Source organism: Poecilia reticulata, chromosome 12, assembly GCF_904066995.2.
Source record: "Poecilia reticulata chromosome 12, P_reticulata-male-v2, whole genome shotgun sequence".
NCBI classification, from domain to species: domain Eukaryota; kingdom Metazoa; phylum Chordata; class Actinopteri; order Cyprinodontiformes; family Poeciliidae; genus Poecilia; species Poecilia reticulata.
This window is the reverse complement of record NC_088841.1, coordinates 27,814,206-27,832,877: the sequence shown is the minus strand read 5'-3', so window position 1 is coordinate 27,832,877 and position 18,672 is coordinate 27,814,206. Positions and strand designations below refer to the sequence as shown.

The 18,672-nt window shown below is 51.9% G+C and overlaps 2 protein-coding genes across 2 annotated transcripts; both read right to left on the bottom strand.

The window, feature by feature from the left end:
* Positions 1-1,672: 1,672 nt before the first annotated feature.
* Positions 1,673-11,131, bottom strand: LOC103460451 (tyrosine-protein kinase Fer). The gene is made up of 15 exons (XM_081613509.1): positions 10,954-11,131; positions 6,804-6,941; positions 6,613-6,732; positions 6,420-6,542; positions 5,306-5,492; positions 5,140-5,235; positions 4,849-5,055; positions 4,645-4,767; positions 3,705-3,761; positions 3,502-3,620; positions 3,331-3,425; positions 3,123-3,246; positions 2,898-3,052; positions 2,707-2,829; positions 1,673-2,632 (listed from the first exon to the last, which is right to left on the bottom strand). Exons 1-15 carry the CDS (start codon positions 10,977-10,979, stop codon positions 2,496-2,498), a joined length of 1,830 nt encoding a protein of 609 aa, XP_081469635.1. The 5' UTR covers positions 10,980-11,131; the 3' UTR covers positions 1,673-2,495.
* A 39-nt stretch (positions 11,132-11,170) lies between these two features.
* Positions 11,171-14,671, bottom strand: LOC108165961 (tyrosine-protein kinase Fer-like). The gene is made up of 5 exons (XM_081613908.1): positions 14,479-14,671; positions 12,665-12,791; positions 11,635-11,766; positions 11,375-11,563; positions 11,171-11,320 (listed from the first exon to the last, which is right to left on the bottom strand). Exons 2-5 carry the CDS (start codon positions 12,731-12,733, stop codon positions 11,171-11,173), a joined length of 540 nt encoding a protein of 179 aa, XP_081470034.1. The 5' UTR covers positions 12,734-12,791; positions 14,479-14,671.
* Between the last annotated feature and the right edge of the window lie 4,001 nt (positions 14,672-18,672).

The following is an 18,672-nucleotide window of genomic DNA, read 5'->3' as shown; positions in this document are numbered from 1 at the left end:
TTTTCATCTCCTCGGCTGGTTTGGTCACATGAGCTGCAGACTAACAGACTAAGTTTTAAGAAAACTTTCTGTCTCAACTGTTTGCTGAAAGAACATGGAAGATGGCAGATCGTCCATCCTCTGTTCATTAGTTTGACCTCTGACCTCATGAAGGTGTTACTTTGGTCCTCTGGCAATAAGAACATCTATTAGACGTCATTTATTAACCAAACTAAATAACATTAACGTGCTAAGTGTTTTGTTCTATTCACAAATTGTTGACAATGTGATTCTATGAGTGGAAGAAAAGTGACAGAGTTCGTCATTCAGAACCAAACAGCTGAAAATGTTTCAACATTTAACAGCAATTCCTGCTACAACTCAAATAAAGATGTTACATTTTAATCAGTCTTTTTTGACAGACCGTCATATAATAGAAATCTGCCATCTTGGAAATACAGCAGAGTTCACTGAACAGCTTCCAAGTGTAAAGTATTGAAATCATTTTTGTTTCTCTGAACATGTGATCAAATTTTACTCTGAACCCAACTAGTCACAGCAAAACATCTGAACAGAGAAATATCTCCTGTGGGCGTGGCCTGCTGTGGTGGGCCTTAATGTGGGCGTGGCCTGCGGTGACAGTGCATTAATGTGGGCGTGGCCTGTCGTGGTGGGGCCTTAATGTGGGCGTGGCCTGCTGTGGTGGGGCCTTGATGTGGGCGTGGCCTGGTGTGACATGCCTTAATGTGGGCGTGGCCTGCTGTGGTGGGGCCTTGATGTGGGCGTGGCCTGCGGTGACAGTGCATTAATGTGGGCGTGGCCTGTCGTGGTGGGGCCTTAATGTGGGCGTGGCCTGCTGTGGTGGGGCCTTGATGTGGGCGTGGCCTGGTGTGACATGCCTTAATGTGGGCGTGGCCTGCGGTGACAGTGCCTTAATGTGGTCGTGGCCTGCTGTGGTGGGGCCTTGATGTGGGCGTGGTCTGGTGTGGCAGCGCCTTCATGTGGGCGTGGGCTGGTGTGACAGCGCCTTAATATGGGCGTGGCCTGCTGTGGTGGGGCCTTAATGTGGGCGTGGCCTGCTGTGGTGGGGCCTTGATGTGGGCGTGGTCTGCTGTGGTGGGGGCTTCATGTGGGCGTGGCCTGGTGTGGCAGCGCCTTCATGTGGGCGTGGCCTGGTGTGACAGTGCCTTAATATGGGCGTGGCCTGCTGTGGTGTGGCCTTAATGTGGGCGTGGCCTGGTGTGACAGGCCTTAATGTGGGCGTGGCCTGGTGTGACAGGCCTTCATGTGGGCGTGGCCTGGTGTGGCAGCACCTTCATGTGGGCGTGGCCTGGTGTGGGCTTAATGTGGGCGTGGCCTGGTGTGACATGCCTTAATGTGGGCGTGGCCTGGTGTGACAGGCCTTCATGTGGGCGTGGCCTGGTGTGATCGGCCTTCATGTGGGCGTGGCCTGGTGTGACAGGCCTTCATGTGGGCGTGGCCTGCTGTGGTGGGCCCTTTGCTGGACCAGAGTCGTCTTTCCTGGTCTCAACCTATCACACGTCTCATTGTTGTCTTCAGGGTCAGTATTTATTATTTTATAATTTCTCTACAGCGTTTATGACTTGATGTTGCTGAGCCATAGACACAGGAGGTCAAAGTTCAGAGCTCATTAGCGTCCACTCCTTCACCTTCATTAAACCAGACGAGCTAATATAGTCTTATGATTTATTTTCATTATAAATGATACAAATTTTTTATAACAAGTTTATAAAAGAAACGATTAGTACTGAAAACAACAAAACATTGGAGTTCATTTACTGTGACAGTAGGTGGCGCTCAGTTCTCACAAAGCCCAGAAAATGATGCCGACCAATCAGGAGTCATGATTTGTTACCATGACGACTAAGCGACACCATTTAGAGGGAAAGTTTAGTGGAAGGCAGACTGGGCGGGGCCTGAGGCGACTGACAGCTGGCTGTCGGAAATAAAAACAAATTAAAAAATAAATAGAGAACAAAAGAGCTTTAACATGGAAACTTCTGTCACCATGGTTACAGTCCAGGAGGCATTCTGGGGGCGGGGCTTAGTGGCTTGTCTTCACATTGTGTCTAAAAATGGCTGAATCCTTTAGGCACCGTTTGTTTACATCTTGTTGGCCGTTTCTATGGCAACAGCACTTGAAAACTCATGTACCATCTAATGGGAAGTGGCTGCAGGCCTCGCCTCACTTCCTCTTGATGGCCGCCAGGTAACCCAGGCCCCGCCCCCTGTGGGCGTGGCCTCGCCTCACTTCCTCTTGATGGCCGCCAGGTAACCCAGGCCTCGCCCCCTGTGGGCGTGGCCTCGCCTCACTTCCTCTTGATGGCCGCCAGGTAACCCAGGCCCCGCCCCCTGTGGGCGTGGCCTCGCCTCACTTCCTCTTGATGGCCGCCAGGTAACCCAGGCCCCGCCCTCTGTGGGCGTGGCCTCGCCTCACTTCCTCTTGATGGCCGCCAGGTAACCCAGGCCCCGCCCTCTGTGGGCGTGGCCTCGCCTCACTTCCTCTTGATGGCCGCCAGGTCTCTTTGCAGCTCGGAGAACTTGGGCCGGTCCTCCGGGTTGTACTGCCAGCAGCGCTGCATCACTTTGTACACGTCGTCAGGGCAACGCTGAGGACACGACATCCTGTAGCCTGGCAACCAAAGAACATCTCCGCTGTCACTGCCAATCCTGTGATGGTGGTGCCGGGCGGCGGCGCCCGCTTACCTTTCTCCACCTGCTCCCTGGCCTGCTGATTGGTCATCCCCGGGTACGGACACACCCCCAGGCTGAAGGTCTCCCACAGCAGGATGCCGTAGCTCCACACGTCGCTCTCTGAGCTGTAGCGACCTGCGGAGGACAGCCGGTCAGCAGCCAGCCACCACTGGGCTTCGGGTGTGGGCGTGGCCAGGTGTTACCGTAGTTCAGGGCCTCAGGTGCCGTCCACTTGATGGGAATCTGCTTGAGTCCAGAAGATGAATAAACGCCGTCATCTTCCTGCCGGCTCATCCCGAAGTCGCTGATCTTCAACACGTTGCTTTCTCCGACCAGACAGTTCCTGGCGGCCAGGTCCCTGGGGGTCAAGGGTCACGGTCACACCGCGCTCCACCGCGCCTGCCGCTCGCCTGAGCGACCGTCCTCACCTGTGGATGCAGTTTTTACTCTCCAGGTACGCCATGCCGGCAGCAGCGTCCACGGCGAAGCGAACCAGCTGCTTCGTCTTCAGCTCGTCTTTCTTCTTCCTCAGAAACGACAGGAAGTCCCCGCCTGGTGGAGCAGGAACCCCTCAGTTACGGCCAATAGGAAGCCAGCAGCAGACGGCAGCCAATAGGAGGTAGAGGCTCCACCCACCTGAAACCAGCTCCATGACGATGTAGATGGGTTGCCTCTGAGTGCAGACGCCGATCAGCTTCACGATGTTGGGATGATCGTATTGCTTGAGGATCCTGCAGCGAATCAGGTGAGAGCTTTAGTGGCTTTCTTCTTCTATGGTTGGTGGTTTGGACCCACCTGAGAGCTCACCTGGCCTCGGACAGGAAGCGGATCTTCAGCTCCGGAGGTAAATCCTCTTTACACGTTTTGACGGCAACGGGCACTTTGTCTCGCTGCAGCGTTCCTTTGAAGACCTCGCCAAAGTTACCCTGGCAACAGGCAAAGGCATTATGGGACACGGGAGCAGACAGGTGCATCTAGGTATGGTGGGTGGAAACAGGAAGTGAGGTCACCTTTCCTAGTAGCTCTCCCAGCACGACGTCTTCATGGTTCAGGATCCACTTCTTGTCCTGAAGAGGAAACCAGACTTTCAAGATGGCGGCTCGTCGGTAGCCGCAGTTCATGCATCGAACTCTGTATGAAGCGGCGCGCGGACCAATCACACGCTGCCGCAGCTGGATGTCTAAAGTTTACCTTGAGCGGCGCTCAAACTGGTATAGGCTCACCTGTACAGGTGTTCCTCTGTAGAATTCATCCAGTTTAAACCTGGTTGGCTCTGAGCTCAATGTGAGCCGCTAATATAGGAGCAGTGAGAATAATTTATGTTTGTGAACCAAGAGCAGCGTTTACATGTGAACACGATGGCCAGCGTGTGGCGCTGTGTCTGCTGATAAACGTTATGTTGTGGTGGCTGAGCTGTTCGGTCCACAGCCTCAGTCACGCTGGTTTTATTTTATTTCTTTTTAGCTGCAGTCTGAGCCGTTAGCTCATAAATACAGATAAACCACTCCACTCCCACATTTCACTAAATCCATGTTGAAATGCTGTTGGAGCTGCTGATGGGGCCCCAAGTCAGATTCTGCTCCAGGCCCCATCAGCCTGGGACCGGCCCTGCAGGACTGAGCAGAGATGAGCCACAACCAGGAGGTTTAATGAAATGATGCTAATGAGGCTGGAGCAGCTCTGACATGACAAACTTTACGGACGGGTTTTTCATATCTCCGCGCTTCGCACCAACTCTGACTATGTAGCAAAGCGTTTGATGCTTCGTGTGAAATACTGAAAATAAAAAGAAAATGATATAAAACCAGCATGACTGCGAGGCGAGGTGAAAGCTCCTCACCGCTCTGGACCTGCATGGCGAGGTTAGCGCTGGTTCGTTAGCCGCTAACGCTCCGGCCAACCGGGACACAGGCGGCGCGTCGTCTCAGTATAATTCGGCCCATTTGTTACCTTGACGACCGGGTTGAGCAGGACGACCCCAGACTTCTTGGTGATGACCTGCTTGGAGGAGAAGTGATGCTCGATGAGCTGAGGGATGGTGGGGAAGCCCGTCCCTTCAAACCGGTACTGACTCTACCAGAGAGAGAGAGGAGCCGGCGGTGGGTTCGGTGACCTCTGACCTGCTTCAGCGGGCCTGAGCGTGAGAATACGTACGTCGGCGAACTGGATGATGAAGTGGCGCCTCTGGTCGTCAGAGAACACCGACAGGACGTACTCGCCCGGCTTCCCGTGGCTCTCTCTCACCAGGAAGTCCCCCTGTTGCCGTAGCAACTCCTGAGCCTCGGTGCGGGGGATGGCTCCGTGGTACCACTCCTGCTCCGCCAGGGGGCGCTCCGACGTGGGAATCACATCAAAGAACTGCTGCTCAAACGGAGGCCAGGAGAAGAAGACGTGACCAGCGAGACCAAAGGACAGGCAGAGAAACGCTGTGGAAGGACGACCCACCGAAGTGGAGGAGCCCAGCATGGCTTTGGGCGAGCGCATCATGCCGGCCAGCGAGTGGCGCAGCGTGTCGAAGCGGGAGCTCTTCTCCTTCTTGTCCTGCGGGGCACAGGGGTCAGAGGTCAGGAGGGGAGCCGGCTGCAATCTCTGAAACGCCACCTTCACCCACCGTCGACGACACCGAGCGTGTGTCGTCCTCATACTGCAGCGCTAGCGGCGGCGAGGCGACCGCGGCGGCCATCTTGGTGTCCAGCAAGGCCTTCTGGGAGAGGAGGGAGGCCTCTGAGCTGCGCAGCGATTGGACGGCCTGACGCAGCTCCAGCAGGGACAGCTTCTGGCTCAGCAGCAGGACGCAGCTGCAGGTGAGACAGACAGGTGAGTCGTGGCTCCGCCCCCTCCACCCCGCCAGGTGAGTCGTGGCTCCGCCCCCTCCACCCCGCCAGGTGAGTCGTGGCTCCGCCCCCTTCACCCCACCAGGTGAGGCCTGGCTCCGCCCCCTTCACTCCACCAGGTCAGGCCTGGCTCCGCCCCCTCCACCCCATCCAGGTGAGTCCTGGCTCCGCCCCCTCCACCCCATCCAGGTGAGGCCTGGCTCTGCCTGGCTCCGCCCCCTCCACCCCACCAGGTGAGGCCTGGCTCTGCCTGGCTCCGCCCCCTCCACCCCATGAGGTGAGGCCTGGCTCTGCCTGGCTCTGCCTGGCTCCGCCCCCTCCACCCCATGAGGTGAGGCCTGGCTCTGCCTGGCTCCGCCCCCTTCACCCCACCAGGTGAGGCCTGGCTCCGCCCCCTTCACTCCACCAGGTCAGGCCTGGCTCCGCCCCCTCCACCCCACCAGGTGAGGCCTGGCTCTGCCTGGCTCCGCCCCCTTCACTCCACCAGGTGAGTCCTGGCTCCGCCCTCTCCACCCCATCCAGGTGAGTCCTGGCTCTGCCTGGCTCCGCCCCCTCCACCCCACCAGGTGAGTCCTGGCTCCGCCCCCTCCACCCCACCAGGTGAGGCCTGGCTCTGCCTGGCTCCGCCCCCTTCACTCCACCAGGTGAGTCCTGGCTCCGCCCTCTCCACCCCATCCAGGTGAGTCCTGGCTCTGCCTGGCTCCGCCCCCTTCACTCCACCAGGTGAGTCCTGGCTCCGCCCCCTTCACTCCACCAGGTCAGGCCTGGCTCCGCCCCCTCCACCCCATCCAGGTGAGTCCTGGCTCCGCCCTCTCCACCCCATCCAGGTGAGTCCTGGCTCCGCCCCCTTCAATCCGCCAGGTGAGTCGTGGCTCCGCCCCCTCCACTCACTCGCTCTTCCTGTCGGCGTTCTGCTGGCCGGTCTGGATCCGGGCCTCCATGTCGTCTGCCAGCGTCTCCTTCTCCTGCAGGTTCTTCTGGGTCAGCGCCAGCTCCTCCGTCTTCCACGACAACCTGGGCAGGAGGTCAGAGCGGCTTTTACTCTGGAAGGTGACAGGAAGTGCTTCATGTAGTCGGCGCTCACGTGTTCTGCAGGCTGTCTGCGGTCAGCGTGTTCCACAGGATCTCGTTTCCCGGGATGTTGTCCGTCTCGTCCAACAGAGACGCGTCGAACTCCACGCTCGCCTCCGGCAGCACCGGCGACCTGACCGCGGGACGAATGGGCGGTTACTATGGCGACCGGACATGGCCACCACGAGGCGGGGCCGGACTCACCTGTAGGCGTCGATGAAGTGCTGGTACTCGGCCAGCGGGTCGATCTGCTGGACGGACGCCGAGATCTCCCGATGGACGCCGACGACTTCCTCCGTCAGCAGAGAGCTGATCTCACAGTACTCCTCCAGGATACTTTTACTAGAGTACACAGAGGTACCTCACAGTACTGCAGGGTACGCAGAGGTACCTCACAGTACTGCAGGGTACACAGAGGTACCTCACAGTACTGCAGGGTACGCAGAGGTACCTCACAGTACTGCAGGGTACACAGAGGTACCTCACAGTACTACAGGGTACGCAGAGGTACCTCACAGTACTGCAGGGTACGCAGAGGTACCTCACAGTACTGCAGGGTACGCAGAGGTACCTCACAGTACTGCAGGGTACACAGAGGTACCTCACAGTACTACAGGGTACACAGAGGTACCTCACAGTACTGCAGGGTACACAGAGGTACCTCACAGTACTGCAGGGTACGCAGAGGTACCTCACAGTACTGCAGGGTACGCAGAGGTACCTCACAGTACTGCAGGGTACACAGAGGTACCTCACAGTACTGCAGGGTACACAGAGGTACCTCACAGTACTGCAGGGTACGCAGAGGTACCTCACAGTACTGCAGGGTACTCAGAGGTACCTCACAGTACTACAGGGTACACAGAGGTACCTCACAGTACTGCAGGGTACACAGAGGTACCTCACAGTACTACAGGGTACACAGAGGTACCTCACAGTACTGCAGGGTACACAGAGGTACCTCACAGTACTGCAGGGTACGCAGAGGTACCTCACAGTACTACAGGGTACACAGAGGTACCTCACAGTACTACAGGGTACACAGAGGTACCTCACAGTACTGCAGGGTACACAGAGGTACCTCACAGTACTACAGGGTACACAGAGGTACCTCACAGTACTACAGGGTACTCAGAGGTACCTCACAGTACTGCAGGGTACTCAGAGGTACCTCACAGTACTGCAGGGTACTCAGAGGTACCTCACAGTACTACACAATGGTTAAACTGGTTAAACTGGTTTTATCATCCATCCAGTATAAATTGCCGTTCATAGTTAGTTTTCAGCATGTGTTTTGGTGTGAGGGCCGTTAATCCCAGCGGGTCGGAGGGATTTTCCCCTTACGACCATCTAAACCACATGTGTCAAACTCAAGGCCCGCGGGCCACATGTGGCCCGCCATGTCATTTTATGTGGCCCCCCAGCGTTTTATAGGCCCATGATTGACTTAAAACAGGCTTTGAGCATGAATTGACTTCAAACTACATCTCCCATAATGCATTCCGATTGTTACCAGCCAACATTACGGCTTCTCGCCACTAGAGAGCAGCAGAGTCACCTCAAGCTGCTTATTGATTTTCCCAGCGAATAAAACTGAGACGTCGACAAGCTAACGTCAAAATGTCCAAGAAAAGAAACATCGATTTACAAGACTGTGAATGAAGATGTGTGTGAGTTGGTGTCAGGGCGGCAGCTAGAACTTTTTTGAGTGTTTTGCCCTGTGCGCGGTTCGGTTTGCGCTTTTACCAGGATTTTTTGTTGTTGTTTTGCGTGTTTTCGCTTCTCCGAAACGGACAGATGTTCCGTCTGCAGCTCCTCCAGAGCTCCCCTCTCCTGGGTAATGTGCACCAAGAAGCTCCATTTGTTAAATCTTCTGGATGAGTTACTTCCAGCGGTTTTTAATTCTAGCATCGTCCTCAGTGGTTGACAGCGGACTGCGCATGTTACAGTCTAATTAACTTCTGCGTCGTCATTTATTTCCTCAAGATAAACTCCCGGCTCCTCAAACGGATCAACACAACGTTGCATTCACTTTAGTTTTATCTAGTCTGTAATGGAGACTTGAATGTAACGCACCATTTCAACCAAAGGTTTTGAAAGCGCTTCCTAACCAGACGCTCCAAAGCGTTATGAGGTGTTTAATCTATTTTTAACATTGTATTTTCATACATTAATGCTAGGGCTGCCCAAGTCTAGTTTTCCAGAGCTACAATCTGAAACTTTAGATGCGTTCCTTCTCTAACACACCTGGATCATTGACTCATTATAAGCCTCCACAGAACTGAGTTGCTGCTGATGAGGAAAGTCAACCTTTTGTCTGGTGTGTTTTAACAGGGATGCATCTAAAAGTTGCAGTCTGTAGAACTGGACCTGGGAACTCCTGATTTGTACCGTCAATGTGGCCCGTTGAGGGAGGCCAATATGCTGAAGTGGCCCTCGGTGAAATTGAGTTTGACACCCCTGGTCTAAACGTTCCGAGTTCTAAGACTGTGGCTGCGATAATCGTAACCGATCGTGTGGCGTGTTCCCGTCCAACATCAGGCATTGTTGGATTGACCCGACTGTCTCAGCCTGTGACTGGGAGAACGCAGCCTGTTGAATGAGACAGGCAGCCAATCAGAAAGCGCGTAAGAACAGAGGGGAATCCCAAACAGCTGACATGGCGCAACTGAGAGTCCGGTTTACATTGGAAATATGTGGAAACAGCATTAATGTTTATTCAGCATTTCGTACAAGGAACATCAACAGAAATGATGAGGAGAGGAACTGGAGCCAAACTGGTACCACAGTCGATAAACCTGGTAACTTTTCATCATTAACGTGACACAAAGGTCATAAAGATAAGACTCTACATTCAGTCAGGGCTTGACGCCGACACTAGCTCGATTAAACTGAGTCCACAAACATCACTGTTGCTTCTACATCCTCATCCTGTTGGTTGTTCTAAATTCCTGCTATGTTGGGGGTTTTACTGGATTATCCTCTGGAATCGGGATGTTCTGACTGGAATCGGTTCGTGTTGCTCCTCCTGCCTTGGACACACGAACCGATCGAACCTGTTGGACTTTATCAGCTCTGTGGTCTCAGAGGTTTGGAGAATCGGCCGACATTCTGAAATTTTTCTGTCTAAACCAGACTTAAGACTCACAAGCTCTACTCATCTCCTCTCGACCGCAGCCCAAACGCTGACTCTGGTCGCTATGGTAACGTTTATATATTCCTTTGGTCGCTATGGTAACGTTTACATATCCCTTCAAAATAAGATACAGAAGCGCCACAAAAATCAACATTTTACTTTCGTGAACATTTTAACTCACGATACTGACTAACGGAGCCCTGAGCTTGTTTCTCTGCAACCAGACGGTCCATCAGGGAGAGATGAGAGACAATAACACCTGAAGTGTTGCTTATATCCACAGCCTGCTTGGTCTCTACGTGGTGAAGCAGCTTGAAGCTTCATTGCCTCATTAGCAGCCGGTCGCCACATGTTACGCAGAGCGGCTTGTAATGTGGGACTCACCTACCGGTCCGGGATAAATCCATCCTCCTGTCTCTTCTCTGGGCCTTTTCCTCTTTGCAGAGAAACTTTCCAAACACATCTGATCTGTTTCTGACTCATTTTGCTGCTTGTGGCTCAGTGTTGGCGCCAAGTAACCGAGAGAATCCGGTTAAAGGATTTTCAAAATAAAAGACCTCCAGACCCTCCGGAAGTATTTAATTATTTCTTGTGCAGCCCCGGTACCAACTGGTCCGTGGCCAAGGGGTTGGGGACGACTGTTTTATCCGACACCCTGTGAATGCATCACCAGCCACTCCCAGCCTGAACGTCCTGCCCAGGCTGCAGAGGAAACAAGATGGCGGCCAGCTGAGTTCCAGGTGAAGTGTCGGTCTAGCCCGACACTAGCCGTGCTAGATTAGCTACCGCTGCCATTAGCTAGCCCGACACTAGCCGGGCTAGATTAGTTAATTTAAACACATTAGTTAATGTCGGTCGCCATTTTTTCTATTGTAACTGGACCGAAACGCAGCACATCTACTTGTGACGATTGTAAAGTCAAGCTGGCGTAACTGAACTACTTTGTTCTCTTAATTAAAACTTTTGTCATATTGTTGACTACTAGTAGCAAAGCACTTCATAAATGTGCTTTTATACATCAGTGTATATTTCAGATTTAGCTCTGTGTCGACAGCTCTCTGCCCTCCAGCAGGGCGATGGGGACGTCGCGCTGAAAGGCTTTTATATTTTAAAATGGCATCGGAGATTATTGAAATATGTTGTTTGAAATGTGTCCTGCATCATGAAAAACCAAGAAATATTAGATGTTCCTCGTAGTGGGGGGGTCATGTGACTCACAGTGCCAGCGTCATGTCCTCCTGCATCCTCTGCAGCGCATCAAGCAGCGCTGGCGCTGCCCGCTGGCGGTGGTTCTCCTGCTGAGTTTGGGCGCCGCACACCGCCAACACATAGTTATTGTGGAGGTTATGGAGCTTCGCTGTGGCTTTGTCGTAGCGTTCGCGAGCCCGCTCTGCTTCGCGGCCTGTGATTGGAGGGGGAGTAAGGGACGTGGCGGTCAGTGCAACAGGAAGTGCGGTCCGATCAGGGCGGCCGAACCAGACCGACCTTTGGCCAACGCCTCTCGGTACTTCTCTTTGGCGTTGTTGGCATCGCGGCTCAGCTGACGGTAGGAGGCCTTCAGCTTCTCCAGGTCATTTTTGGTTACCTAGCAACAACAGACAGGCTTGTGTCTGTGGTCGTGACCCGAGCCGCCCCCGACCGAATCCCGGGTTACCTTGTGGTTGTGGCTCTCCAGCTGCTGATGAAGACTCTGGTAGCTCTTCTTCACCTGCTGCTTGTCCCGAATCAGCGTGGCGAGGCGGTGCAGCGGGCCGGAGTTCAGGTCGTCGGCGTGGCTCCTCATGATGTGACCCAACGCCTCCGTCTGACGGATCACCTGAGACCACGACTGACAGAGCCACCGGACTCAGAGGGGCGGGCCCACAAGCCCCGCCCTCTGGCAACAGGTGAGCAGCTTACCTTGCTGACTGTGCTCACGTAGTCGGCGGCTTCCTGCTTCTCCGTTTGCTGAGTCATGCTGAGCAGCAGGGCGGCGTACTCCTTATCGCTCTTCACCCGCAGCGTCATGAAGCGCTTCACCGTCTCCAGCAGCTAGAGGGCGCCAGAGCACACAGGTTCAGCTGCAGCTGACGGGTCAGAACCCGTCTGCTCCCCACCGACTCCTGATGCCAAAAGTCAGGTGAGACACAGATGCCACACAGGACTGAAGGAATATCAGCTCTTCTGGTTGTTTGATCACCGTGTTGAAACTAGAAATCTATTGATCGCAGTGGCCTGCCGATCGATAGTATCTGATTGGCGATCGCTGATCACCTGGACCTCAAACTTAGCGGCCTGCAGCACCAGAGATGCCGTCTCTCTGGGTGCATCATCACTGGAAAGCTTCTCTGCCCTCACCAACATGGCCGACCAACACAGGAGCAGCTGAGATGCTTCTGCTTCCCACAATGCTGTGCGTATGTAGCAGAAATGCTGTTCAACTTTTCTGCCTGTTTTACATTTTATGTTTATATTAAATGTAGATATTCCACACATGAAGCTGCTTGTGTTTGTCTTATAAATGATTGAAATCAATCGTTTTGTCTTTGGACAACAGAGGCTGCTAAAGCCCCAGTCAGCTGGCCGTGCTCTGGTCAAATCATGTGTTTGAATGTTAGCTTTGATATTTTCAGGGTTTTTGCTTCACGCTCAGATTCTGGCTGCAGTACCTGCTTTGGCCTGCAGGTGTGAAAACATGCAGCAGCTCACATGAACACTTCCAGCCATGTGATCAATATCGGATCAATGATCAATGCTGATTGGTAAATATCGGCAGGATCAGTTTGATCTACCTCCTGAGCGATCGTCGAGTCCAAATCAGTTCAGGCCCGACCGGTTCTGACTGCTGGTTCTGGTCGGGTCCGACCAGAAGACCCAGGACGTCTCGGCCCAGTTCATCAGAACAGGCTGTGGCCAGTGGGGATCCCGACCAGAACCGGGCCCATCTTACCTTCAGCTCCCAGTCCTGCAGCTTCAGCAATCCCTCGTGAGAGTTGATGAGATCCCGACCAAAACCCATCCCGGATCAGCGGTTCCGTCTCTAGAAGTGCAGCACAGAAAAACCCAAGGGCATCGTCCTGTGGAGAGAGGGACGGGTCAGAACCAGAACCACTGGGTCCAGTTGGGGTGGCGACATCAAGGTTCTGATCACAGGATCTGCAGTGACCCAACTTCCCACTGGGTCTGCTCCAGTCCTACTGGTGAGCGGATCGGGTCTCGTCTCCCGGTGGGACCCGACCCGCTCACCAAAGAAACGTCCGTCCCTCTCAGGACGTCCGTCCCTGTCCGGCTCCTGTCGGACCAGGGGCCCCACTGGGGGCCCAGTTGGTGTCTCTGAGGGCCCGGGGCCCCAACAGGAAACTCCTTCCAGCAGGTTCTGTGACCCGGTTCTTTCGTTCTTCACCCCCAGCTGGTGGCCGTAACGAGGGACGGAACGCTGATTGGTGGAAACCGAGAGCTTCGCCTTCTGACCCAGCTGTCCCTCTCAGACCGTCCCTCTCAGGGCGTCCCTCACCGGGCGTCCCTCACCAGGCGTCCCTCTCAGACTGTCCCTCTCAGGGCGTCCCTCTCAGGGCGTCTGTCTCAGGGCGTCTCTGTCAGAGTGTCCCTCCCTCTCAGACCGTCCCTCTCAGACCGTCTGTCTCAGACCGTCCCTCACTGGGCGTCCCTCTCAGGGCGTCTGTCTCAGGGCGTCTCTGTCAGAGTGTCCCTCCCTCTCAGACCGTCCCTCTCAGACCGTCTGTCTCAGACCGTCCCTCACTGGGCGTCCCTCTCAGGGCGTCTGTCTCAGGGCGTCTCTGTCAGAGTGTCCCTCCCTCTCAGGGCGTCCCTCACCAGGTGTCCCTCTCAGACCGTCCCTCTCAGACCGTCTGTCTCAGGGCGTCTCTGTCAGAGTGTCCCTCCCTCTCAGGGCGTCCCTCTCAGGGCGTCCCTCTCAGACCGTCCCTCTCAGACCGTCCCTCTCAGACCGTCCCTCTCAGACCGTCCCTCTCAGGGCGCCGCACCGATCCGCCTCTAGACGTCCTGATCCATTTGTCTCGTTCATGAACCCAGAGAGTCTCGCTACCTTTTCCTGCCCTCAGACTCGGAGGTTCTGATCCCGGTGGTGAACCGGACCAGAGACAGCTGAAGGTTCTGGTCTTTGGATCCTGAGGTCACCAGAGCGGATCAACACCTGCCCTGCTCAGGAAGGTCCTGAACAGAACCAGAGCCCAACGTTCACCTGCAGCAATGAGGACCAAGTTCTGGACCAAGGGGCCTGGTACCGGCCCTCCTGACCCCCAAGACCTTCCTGAGGAGGACTTGAACTTGGCCTCACCTGCTGCTCCTCTCCAGGTTTGCTAAACTGAGACCCGGTGTCGCCTCCAGGATGGGTCAGAACCCGTCCTCCTGGGATGGAGCTGATCAGCATCTCTGGGTCCAGGCTGGACCTCCGGGCCACCAGCTGGACGCCGAGGCTCCGCTAGCCTTAGCATTAGCTCCTGAGCCCCATTCAAACCAATGGAGGAAGAGCTATCATGCTAGTGCTAGGAGATGGCTGCCACTGCTGCAGCCGAGGTCCGTCACCCTAAACCTCACCACACCTTCAGAACCTGAATAGTCGGGTCCATTCTACCAGAACTTGTCCCGGCTGCTGTCCTGGATTCGGTCCCGAGAAGCCCGCAGGACGCAGGGCGAGCAGCCGGAGAAGGACTGGCGGTCCGGGACCTCCGCAGCTCGGGGTGGGATCGCTGTTTTCCGGGAGCTTTCTTTGCCTTCACTGACCTGAAAACTGGATAATGCGGCGGCAGAGTCTCCGTCTGGTCACCGGGCTTCGCTCTGGTCCTCCTCGGGACTCATGTCGTCCGCTGTACCGGGTTTATCTGCTCCGTTGCCGTGTTTTGGCTCTGCTGTCCGGGATGCAGAGCTAAAAGCTAACAGCTAACAGGGAGGGGCTTCCGCCGGAAACGGAAAACCGGGAATAGGTGGGAGAGGGAGACGGGATGGGGTGGGAGGAGCCAGTAAGAGGGGGCGGGAGTCACGTGACGAAAACAAGAGACAAGAAGAAAGAGGACAAACGGTTCATTCCGCCATGTTTTATTCACAAACCAGAAACAATCAGCACAGAACCGAGAAGTCAGAACCTCCGGAACCTCCTGGTTCAGAAACACTCTGAAGTCCAGAACGACAAACACTAAACCATAGATAAAGACATTAGGTGAATAAACTCTAAACAGACATAAAATCAATCGGAACATTTAAACAAGAAGCCGTTAAACCAGGACAGTTAAAAAGATGAATCTTTACAAAATGACCACAGGGGGCGGTGTGGAGCGCAGCACGACGGGATAAAACCGTTTTACTGGAAAACGATATCTTCATCTTCATCATCACTAAAATACAACTGATGGCTGTAAGTTAGTTTTATTATTGATTAAGATTCCAAACTGGTGTTATGGAACCAGTGAGACCAGTGAGCCTCCACCCAGGGCGGAGCTCTGAACTGGGAATGAGAGGAATGAAGGAACAGTCAAAGTTTCTGTCCGACTGGTTCCAGAGACATGAGGCGTTCACTGCCCTGCGTTCAACACAACTTCAACACCTTTTGTTTTCTCACTCCTCTGGGGTCACGTGACCTCCAAACAGGAAAATGATGATGAACAATAAATCAGAGTCAATCATTCAATTCAGAATAAAATAAAAACAATTCATTTTGAAATTATTTTGACTCTAAAATATGTAAAAGGGTCAAATTAAATAAACTAATAAAACATATTGATCATTATTTGATATAAAATGCCAGCAGAAAAAAATCTCAGAAGAAATGAAAGATTCAGAAAAAACTACAAGAGGAAAGAAAAGATTCTAAGACAAAAAACAAAATAATTGAATAAATCTAAAATAAATATCAACATTGAAAGTGAATAAAATGTTTAAAATCAATACAAAACGTTTTATACAAAACAACAAATTAACAATATTTCAACAAACATGTAAAACAATTAATGTCAATAATTAATTGTCCATCAATTAATTAACTAATTAATTGATTAACACAAAATTTATTTATTTATTTATTTTACAGAAATAGAAACAAATCGGGGACTTGTCAATTACTGTTGTTGTGTTTTTAAAATGTTTTTTAGCAGTAAAAATTAAATGTTTCCTCCAGACCAAAACAGACGTCCATGTTTACACTGAACCCCCTGGATCTGCGTTAAATGGTTCGTTCCTGCTGGGCGGTGACGTTTTCAGCTGCAGTCAGTACAAGACAAGAAACATGGCGGTTACTATGCTGCCTAGAAAAATAATGAAGTCAAGTTTAAAAAAACAGATGAGAGAAAAAGACAAGAGTGTGAATTTGTAACAGTTTTTCTCCAAGAGGTGAGTCAATTGAGATTATCAATCATTTAGCATAGTTAGCTTAGCTACAGACCACTGTTTGCCTCCATAGCATTTAATGAATTAAGGAAAAGAAATGCCAACATATTTAACTCTTCCCTGCACCTTTTACCACTTAACAACAGGTGAGTCGGTCAGCAGCAGCTCTAACCACCATACAGCATAAACCTTCTTCCTTCCCGTCCCAGTGAAAAAACTGAGCAACACTGTGTTCAATAACAAGCTAGTTAGCATCATTCCAGGGAATCATAGGGATTTCTCTGTCTTTGCTCTTTTAACAGTTACACAACAAAAACAACATATTTGTTGCTGACAGAAAGTCAAACTCTTTATAAAATGATAATAAAAAACAGCCTCCTGTCTGGACTGCAGCCAGTCCACAGTTTTACCTGGGTTTGAATTTAAATCACAGATATCTGTTGCCACGTCCCTCCTGACCCGACCTCTCCTGACCCGACCTCTCCTGACCCGACCTCTCCTGACCCGACCTCTCCTTACCCGTCCTCTCCTGACCCGTCCTCTCCTGACCCGTCCTCTCCTGACCCGTCCTCTCCTGACCCGTCCTCTCCTGACCCGACCTCTCCTGACCCGACCTCTCCTGACCCGTCCTCTCCTGACCCGTCCTCTCCTGACCCGTCCTCTCCTGACCCGTCCTCTCCTGACCCGTCCTCTCCTGACCCGTCCTCTCCTAAGAGAGATTAAAGCTGCAGTATGTAACTTTTATAAAAAATATATTTTTACATATTTGTTAAAACTGTCATCATGTTGTGAAAGTATGATATGAGAGGTAATCTGTAAAAAATCTATTTCCTCTGCTTTCTCTTAGTGCTAGAAACAACCAATCAGAAGCAGGAGAGTTTTAGTGCTGTCAATCACAATCTCATGCGGTGCTGCTCATCCTCCCTCCCCCTCGCTCTGTGCCATGCTGCAGCTAGCATAGCACAGAGCTGTGCTGCAGCTAGCATAGCACAGAGCTGTGCAGCAGCTAGCATAGCACAGAGCTGTGCAGATTCAAACTGAATGCTCAGTTTAGTTAGCATAGCTACCAATGATGGCAGATGAACAGTTTCTTGTAATGATAAGTTGTTTCTCCCCCATTAGCACATTTAGCAGTGGGTGAATGAGGATGATTGACAGCACTAAGACCCTCCTCCTGGTTCTGATTGGTTGTTTTGGTCAGAACGGTGCATCACTTTAACCAGTAATTCAGGAAGCAGATGGAGGAGATTGATTGTTTTCAGATTATCTGTCTCATAACTGCTACATGGTGACAGCTGTAACAAATATGGAGAAACATATTTTATTAAACTGCATCCTGAATAAAATGCAGCTACATAACTTGGTTTTGAGACGTCTGGATTGATTCATGTGTATTTTGCACATTTTGCACAATGTGTCACATTGTGTGACATTGTGTCTGCTGCAAGTGGGAAGAGACATTTCAATGAGATAAAGCTAATAATCAAAAGTTCAAGCAGCCTATTTGCATGCAGCATGTCGGCAGTGCAGGTAAAATTCTCTAGCAGTGAATTTTGTGCCAGTTATCAGTATTGGACCAAAGTCAGCAGGCAGGAATATCTGACCCTTTGATGGGTCAGATGGGCTCAAACTGTAGCTAGTTGTGCCCAAAAGAAGTTTTTGTCATGGGGCCCAAGATTTCTGGTGGCTCTGGTGGGCCGACACGTCGACATGGTCATGTAAGCTGCAGCGTGTGCAGTAAGCAGACAAAAGAGGCTAAAAGAGAAAACAGAATCCATAACAAAAGCAAACATGAAATGTTCATAAAATACAAATATGACACTAAAGCTGGACTTTATAAACTGGAAGAAAATATAAAATAATAAAAAACTACATTAAATTCTTTAAGAGTTAGGGAAATCTGAAACTAAAGGAAATCTGCTATTCAGACATTAAGAGGTCAAAACTCCCAGAGGAGGATGGGTTGTTCCCTGTGGGCGAGCTACATAGAGAGAGAGAGAGAGAGAGAGAAGGAGAGAGAGAGAGAGCAAGAGAAGGAGAGAGAGAGAGAGAGAGAGAGGGAGTGCCGACAGGTAGAACAGGTTTGGGCGAGGCGGTCAAGAGACTCAGCAGAGCCAGAGAGACGAATCAGATTCAGATTTATTGTTTCGGTCAAATAAAACCTATTTTTTCTCCAGATACGAAGGACGTGAATCTGTTCCAGAAGAAGAAGAAGAAGAAGAAGAAGAAGAAGAAGAAGAAGAAGAAGAAGAAGAAGAAGAAGAAGGAGGAGGAGGTGGACTGTTTCTAAAGACAGAAGACGACGGTGGACACACCTGAGGACAGGTGAGTCGTCTCAAACTAGAAAACAAACCTGAAAACCTTCTGAAGGACAAACAGAAGGATAGATAGATAGATAGATAGATAGATAGATAGATAGATAGATAGATAGATAGATAGATAGATAGATAGATAGATAGATAGATAGATAGATAGATAAATAGATAGATAGATAGATAGATAGATAGATCGATCAAACTACAACCAGCAGAATGAATCTGAGGGTCAGAAGTTTACATACCCTCCTCAGGATTTGACCTTTGAACTGGTGTTCTGGTT